The following is an 8,499-nucleotide window of genomic DNA, read 5'->3' on the forward strand; positions in this document are numbered from 1 at the left end:
CTACATATGTCGCACGATCAATACAAGCAACATATGTGATGATCAATTATTGTTGGTAAACAAGACATCGTTCAGAACAAAGATCGGAGTATCTCGATCATAATGAATTGATTAAAACTTTGTCCGATTACAAAATGAATCATATCGATGCATTCAGGACATCAAATATACCAAATACAAGTTATTTGTATGCGACTCGATCGAACGACAATGTGTTAGTGGATGCGACGCTAGAAAAACACTATCGAAATGACCTTCACTTGTTAAACAAGCTTTGTCGATGAGTTTAGAGCATCGAATTTAACCAAAGAGGGATCAAGTGATATCAAATTGAACGAAAGCGATCGAAATCGACGGACTACTAACATACTCGACGTTGCCCAAACGTCGTCCGTTTGCAAAATAAATTTCGTCATTATGTTCGGAACGTTGAAAATACAAGAAAATGACTATCATACTGTCTGGATCCTTATATGAACGAAAATGCAAAATTGACACGTTACGAGGTGACGACTACACATGAACTTGAACACAATAAATAAAAAAAAATTTGGCAAGCATTGATATATTATTTTATATAATTTAATTAATAATTATCATAAATTAATATATAAATATATCAATTTAATATCATTTCTTATGCGTGTGTCCAAATTCTTGAAATCTTTCAAATCATTTCTTACCAACTCATGCTCTCACATATCTCTTCCTTTAACACGTCTTGCTATGTATCTACAACTCAACACGTTTCCTGCATAATTCATATTCTAATCACACATTGCAATCCACGTGTTGGATCAAATGACATGCAAAGAGCCACATCTTCCTTGATTTTATAAACATCAAATCATAACAGCCACTCTTGTTCCTCTCCACTTCGCAAGCTTTCTCACGTCCCAGCTCAAGCCAGCAACCCCTCTGTTCCTCTTGCCGCAACCAACCCCCAACCTCTCAGCCACTTGTTTCAATTACCAAAACCTGCACTCAACTCCCTCTACCATATATCTCACAGCAACCGAGCCTTACAAAAAAATCCAAACATCCAATCTCTCCAACTCTTTTAGTAAACTGAACTCCAAATCTAGTTCTCCCTCACAACCCATATCTAATCGCCTCTCTGCCACTTGAATTATATATATATATATCAAATCAGAAAATATATAAATAAAAAAATATCTTCAGCCTCTCGTCGCAAATCTCTGTCGTCGTCATCCTCTCGCTCGTCGAGGAATATTGTTCTCCAAACTCTAAAATCTCAAACTCATTCTCGACGTTTGCGACAAACCGGAGAACCACCTATATGCGCTCTCGTAGCACGGTAGGAGGGAGCCAGATGCGACGCATACGGCGAGGTGGGTAAGCCTTATACACGCTCTTGTAGCGTGGTGGAGATGTTATTTAAGTACCTGTACATGCCCTTATGACTTGGCAGGGAAAGTTACTTGTGTTCTCATATCGGTACTTTTGAAGGCCTCATACACGCTCTTGTAGCGTGGTGGGATGAAAGATATACGTCCCGGTGTCCCCCGACACCTACCATACACGCTCGAATAGCGTGGTGGGATGGCCCAGTTGTCCGTAGATGCCCCCTATGCGGGGCAGACGCTGGGATACTGCCAAAATTTTGACGATCAAAAGCATGAATAAAATAATTTGATATTTCTTAAGCTCAAACAAAATAAATTTGAGATATTTCTTTGACTCAAATTAATAATTTTTGGAGATTTCTTGAACTCAAATCAAATAAAATTTGAAGAATATTTGAGCTTGAGTTGAATTATTAATATAAAAATAAAATCAATCAAATTAATATCAAATTATTTCGTTTGGCAACATCTCTCTGTTATGCCTTTTGGGTCATGGTGATATGATGGAAACTCTTTGGAAATATTTATAAAGTGGAAGTGACAAATAAATTTTGTCATAACATGTTGGTTTGTGTTTCCAATAGCTTTCATGTTACAAAAAAAAATATATCATAACATGTGGGTTTGTGTTTTCAGCAACCTTGATGTTAAAAAAAAAAAAAAAAGAGAAGTATAATTTCTCTTTTTATATATTCCTGAACAAACAATGATTAATTTGAGTATGCAAGGAGAAATAATAAGTGCTTTAAAGTCTCAAAGAAGAGTATTGATTGTTGGGAGAAGTTAAAGCCCAATGTAGACAAATCCAAATGCAATCATAACAAATTTAATGGCTACGATTGGATTATGGTTGGTGGAGAGAAACATAATTCAACAGATTTTAGTCGTTACATTTTGGTGTATTGAATTCAATATTAAATTGAATTCAAGAATAAAAAAAAAAAGGAGAGAGGAGGGATAAAGCAAGTGGAATGAAAGAGTTGATGGCGATTGATGGCAAAATTCATGAGTTCCTTGTTAAGGATTTCAGCTCTTTGGAGACATTATAGTTTATAGAAGAATAAAAAAGTCCTCCATTCCTTATGAATATTGTTGCTATATTATGATAGTAGCTTCGATAAATATTAATTCAAGGCTTATGTTGATCGAGTGGACTAAAATATAATCAATAGAATGGAAAAATATTGTCTTATAGAGCCATCAGTAAGTGTTCATAACAATCAAAGAGATGAATACTATATGTAAGAAGAAATTGATGCAGCTGAAGGAAATCAAATTTTAGTAGCAAGTGAAAACAAAGTTCTCATATAAGGCAATGAAAGAAGAAAGCAATGGTTTTGGTAAGATTTTTTTTATTCAAAAATGTGATACTTTTTCAAAGATCTTGTTTAGAGTAACACGCCACCGGATCCGCACCACTTTTACATGCGGACAGAAGGCGTTTGTAGACCTCTAAAATAAAATTTTGTGCATATTCTAACGAAAACTATGTGCACAAATAATCCTATTTGAGTTTCAAATGCTCCTCTCCTACATTAAAATTGACAACATTGAGTAGGGTACCGACGCCTCTAAGATACGTGCAGTAGCTTTAGGAAGCAAGCGACTTCCTCGAGAAGAGTGCTACCACCTTGAGAAGAAAATTACGACCTCGAGAAGCATGCATATTAAATTTTGAAAGACTGCATATGCTCTGACAAAATATATCAGATAAAAGTAAAGTTTGAGATTGCTACACATATTAAAAGTGAACCTAAATTCAAGTATAATCCTCCTGTTCAAATAGAATGGAGTTGACAAGCCTTGAATATGGTCGTGAAAGGTTCACTACTAAAGCATAAAAATCGATATTAAACCCAATCTTCTGTTAATATGTAAACAGAATTGACACGGTTTAAATAATAAATATACAAGCTATTTCAAATCTCCGATGATGACCGTGTTGAACTTTTATGTCAACCGGAGGGGATTCTACACTTTCAAATATTTTCAAATGCTTATAAAATATAAATATTTCCAAATGGCTACAACGAAGCCCCGATGATGGCCATGTTGAAAGCTAATCTTAACCGGATGAGATATTGAATATTTAAAATACCACCAAATTTCAAATGAAATACTGGAACAATATCCTGATAAATTTTAAAATATTCAAATAAAATTTATTATTTAAAACTTAAAGCAAAAATCCATTCATCATCCGCAAACGTTTGTTAAGGATGATAAATTTTAAAATAACTTTAGCTCACAAAGAGCAAAATGTTTAATTGAATATATCACTTTGATTCATTCTCAAATGATTTCTCGCCAATGGGGACGTGGCATGTGCCCTCTGACCGGGTGGTTTTGCTGCAAAATAGCACCATTATATCACAGTCACGGTCAAAGCCCGTATGTTCTCCAATGGTTAAAAGCCCCTTGAGTAATGAATCATAGGGTGCACCCAATAATGCACAAAGCTTTGTGTTAGCTAAGGTTGACTAAAACTTATCTCCTTAAACAAGCACCCACCCCAAGTCTACAAGGTACCCTTGGATGAAGCAACCCATGACTGCCGATAAGGATCCTTCTGTCAGGTTGGGTCGACTACCTCCTCTAACTAAGTAGATTATGGACCACAAAGGTCCGGGACGACGGAATCATGGGATCTTGATCGGGTTCATCATCATTCTCCCCACCATCCGCTTTAAGTATAAAAATAATAAATTTATAATTATAATTCCAATTTCATATGCTGCAACTATATGCTAGGTATTTCGTACATACTTAATGACTAGCCTCAAAAGTGCTCTCTCGTGATCGGGAGGGGTAATTAACCATAGGTGCTTTCTCCTATGGGAAACCTAGAACCAGATTTTAAAGTCCTCACAAAATGAGGGCGAAATCTCTGGGTAGTGCTTTATCCCAAAGTTCATCTGACTTCTAAAATTTGACCCGGAACATCGTTAAAACTCTCCTATGCAGGGGAGGCCGAGGCGCAAATTTTTGGAGCCCACAATCCTAAGTGATCATCCAATTAGCATTGTTGAAGCTATTATTCTTCACTGAAAAAAACCTCTTTAAAACTTGAACCCAAACCTCCAACCTTCCTCACCCTTCCATTTTCGGCTCATACATAACCCATCATCTTATACATTCACCACAGCCCCCATCACCAATGAGGAGATCAAAGCAAATAAAATTCTTCATCTAAAATTCTTTGTCTCATCCCAATGGTTATACCTTTGAATTCTATAATATCTACTGGAATGTGGTTGGGGAATATGTTTTTAAAGCTATCAAGCTTTTCTTTCTCAAATCTTATCTCTCTAAGAAAATTAAGGCCACTACTATTTCCCTAATTTCAAAAATATCTCATGCTAGTAGCATCAATGACTATAGATTCATCTCTCTTTGTAATACCTTTTTGAAGTTAACTACCAAGATTCTAGCTTCTAGATTTAAGCATATCGTGCCATATATAATTCACTATAGTCAAGCGGGTTTCATCTAGAATAGAATTCCTATAGATAATATTCAACTAACTAAATGACGCCAGAGCTGAGCTGTTAAAACCTGTTAAACTTCGGGCTATATTAATTCTAGTAGTTTATATAACTAAATAGGAATGTTTCTTTCTTTTATTGAATGTAGCCTTTTATGTTTCTATATTTGTCTATATATACTTGTAGACCATGCTTGTAAGAGGGGATTTTTGAGATTAATAAAATTAGAGTTTACTCTTGTGAATTTATGTATCCTAAGATTATTCTTAGGTGGTGGTTCTTGCTCCAAGGAGTTCTTGGAGTGGTGTTCGGTGACCGCCACCGGATTGTCGACGTGGATTCATCGAGCCCCCTCTGATCCGGTGTCATTTGGTATCAGAGCCAACAGGTTCTTCTTGCTCTGTATCCTGAGAATTCCGATCCTTAGGTGGTGAAGAGAAGAACTTAGGGGAAGAATGTTAATAAATTCAAAATATTTAATCGTATTATTTGAATGGATGTGTCTTTTCATTTGTGTGGATGTGGTTTATTTTCTTAATTAAATGTAGTTAATTGTAAGTGAAAGGGTGTGTGAAGTAATGTTTCATTTGAAAGTGAAAGGGTGTATGTGAAGTGATGTCTAATTTAGATAAAAGAGTTGTAATGTGTGCATGAGATAAATTTAATAAAAAAAAGAAGTTTGTGTGTTTCTACTTCTACCATTTTTTTTTTCTTCTTCTTCCAATTTTCTTTTCTGTTTATTTCACAAAGAAGCCAAGTCGGAGGCCGTCCAAGGTACGACGGGTTCAGCCATGTGTACGTTCATCTCGTCCTCATCTTTGGTGGCGAATCAGCTTCGGTGGTGAAGCCCAGGCGAAGGGGACAGAAGAACCAGGCAGAGAAGCTCTGTAGGACGTTCCAGCCATCGCCAAGCATTCGAGTTCTATTCATCGCCAAACATCCACAGCTTTCAAGAAGAGGCAAGGCGAGCAGTCCGTAGCTTACGAGTATATGGAAGGAGCCGTCTGAGAAATTTCTTGAGTCTGGGTGGGGTTCAACTAGTTATTTCGTCCATCACGTACGGATCCTCGTGGACGATCACGCTAATAAATAATTCTTGGCTCACATCAAGAAGTTGCATGAGGTACAAGACGAGCTAGAGAAGGTTAACGAAGAGACTTCTGGGTAACAGCGATCATGTTAAAGACTTCAAAGATTTGAAATCTGGCTAGCTACTCCATAACATTTAACTTCATGCCTAACTTATACTTTGAGAAAAAGAAGTTGACAAAGATGATCAATTATTCTAATGAAGGAACATCCAGTATAACTGGTACAACAATTAAATAGAAGAAGGGCAAGGATAATGCCAATGGTTCTGGTCATATGACAGAAGGTGTCAAGAGACCCTTTGAAGAGGGCAATTTCTTTGACTGGTTCAACGAAGCACAACAAAAAAAGAGTGTTGATCAATTGGGTGATGAGATTGCTGAGATAATCTAGTAATATTTATGGAACAATTATCTCAAGTATTTCAGCAATGATGCTGATGAGGTGGATTTTGTTGGGGAGGATGATGATGATGAGGATGTCTTATATAATCAGATTCCTTCTTCCTACAACGATGTGTTTGAAAGACCATCTTGTCAGTCTTCCACATCACCCCCGGTCGAGTTCAACTTCGAAGAATTTGAAAATCCGTTGTTGAAATCATCATCTTTGCCTATCTTTGATGAACCCGTTTATGATGTGTACGATGATGACATATTCTTTGAAGTTCTTGATGTTGATACGCCTGTGAGTCATGATTATAAGAGCAGATCAATTCAAGAGGTCATTATAGAAAATAATAATGGTGGAGACGAATGCACGGGAAATGTTAATGCCATGGAGTTCCTATGAAAGTCTCTTGGATTCAAAGATTGCAAGGACGTGTTGCATGTTTATATTGGTGACAATCTAACAGATGAAGATGCTTTCTCAATCACAAGTATTCCATCTGCTTATGCTACTCTTGAGAGATTGAATATCGGTAGGCAAGTCAATACCGGATGGACCTATCCAGACCGATTTAGTCAACTAAGCCCACCTCCTTATGGTGGCCAACCGGACATCTTTTCATGAGCCTGAAGTTCCTCCTACCCCGGTAGTATGACGCCGAAGCTGAGCTGTTAAAACCTGTTAAACTTGAGGCTATATTAATTCTAATAGTTTATATGGCTAAATAGGAATGTTGCTTTCTTTTATTAAATGTAGCCTTTTATGTTTCTATATTTGTCTATATAAACTTGTAGACCATGCTTGTAAGAGGGGATTTTTGAGATTAATAAAATTAGAGTTTACTCTTGTGAATTTCTGTATCCTAAGATTATTCTTAGGTGGTGGTTCTTGCTCCAAGGATGAATTCTTGGAGTGGTGTCCGGCGACCTCCACCGGATCATCAATGTGGATTCATCGAGCCCCCTCCGATCCGGTGTCACTAAAGAGACTCTTTTCGAGATGAAAGGAAATAAAAAAAATATGTTTTATGTTGTGCTATGTTTAACATTTTCAAAGCATTTGATACTATTTTAAGATATTTTCTTTTTTAGAGCTTGGTCCAAAAATGTTTTCCTAAGTTATTTTTCGGTTGGGTTAAAGCATGCACTAATAAATTCTATTTATCAATTTGCATCAATGGCAACCTTGAGGGATTCTTTAATTCATCTTCTAGCCATATATATACAAGATTTTCTTCTATCACCCTATCTATTTTACATTATTATAGACGACTTATTTAACCTATTTAAAGAAGCTACTTCATCTGAATATTACACTGGCATCAAAATGGGTGATCTTCACCTCTCACACATATTACATTCAGATACCTTACTAGTTTTTTGGTACGATTCCACCCAAAATATTTTGTGCGTAGGCAATATCCTTATACCTTTCAAAGAATTATTTGGGTTATCCTTCAATGCAGCCAAAAGCATCATCATTCTATCAAAAAAGGTTTCAAAATCAACAATAAATTTTTAATATCCTCAATATCAATAACTATAATAGAGTTCTCTAATTTAGGTATTTTAATTGTTATACAAAGGCTAGTAATTTCTAATGTTAACTCTATTATGAGCAAAGTTGTTAGACTGTTGGAAAGCAAAAGCCCTTTCATTTGCTAGAAGGTTGTAGGTTCTAAAATTCTCTATATCAAATACAATCTCCTACTGGATCAAGGATGCAATATTACTATATGAAAATTATATCCCAACTTTGCTATGGGTTCTTATACCATGGGAATATAAATGTCAAAAACCTTTATTTATTCTCTTAGACTAAAACTTGCAAACCTAAGAAGTTTTATGGAGTTGCTTTACCTTCTCTCACTAAACTTAACTTTGCCTTTAAATGCTCTCTTGTTTGGCATTCTTTAAAATTCCAATTATCTAGTGGGTAAATGGTGGCTTTGCAAATATGATAGCTTATGGAATTCTATCTATGATAAAAATTATGTTTTATGAGATTACTTTCCTAAATCAGCCCCTGTGAAATCCTATATCACATATAAAATTTATGGTGTGCGGAGAAAAATCTCACGAAAATTATTGATTATGATGGTGCGCCTCTCTGTGATCTTATCTCAAATGGAAAATAAGTTAACTTTTTAATATATATATATATATATA

At 35.8% G+C, this 8,499-nt stretch overlaps 1 protein-coding gene across 1 annotated transcript in view; it reads right to left on the minus strand.

Annotated features, from left to right (window-relative positions):
• Nucleotides 1–6,902: 6,902 nt before the first annotated feature.
• Nucleotides 6,903–8,499, minus strand: part of LOC110112783 — a 2,541-nt gene continuing 944 nt past the window's right edge. The window contains exons 2-3 of the mRNA XM_020845110.2: nucleotides 7,761–7,813; nucleotides 6,903–7,009 (exon numbers count right to left, since the gene is read on the minus strand). Coding sequence (XP_020700769.2) covers nucleotides 6,903–7,009; nucleotides 7,761–7,813 — 160 coding nt within the window. The remainder of the gene's footprint in view (nucleotides 7,010–7,760; nucleotides 7,814–8,499) is intronic.

This window comes from Dendrobium catenatum, unplaced genomic scaffold (assembly GCF_001605985.2).
Source record: "Dendrobium catenatum unplaced genomic scaffold, ASM160598v2 fragScaff_scaffold_880, whole genome shotgun sequence".
Classification (NCBI taxonomy): Eukaryota; Viridiplantae; Streptophyta; class Magnoliopsida; order Asparagales; family Orchidaceae; genus Dendrobium; species Dendrobium catenatum.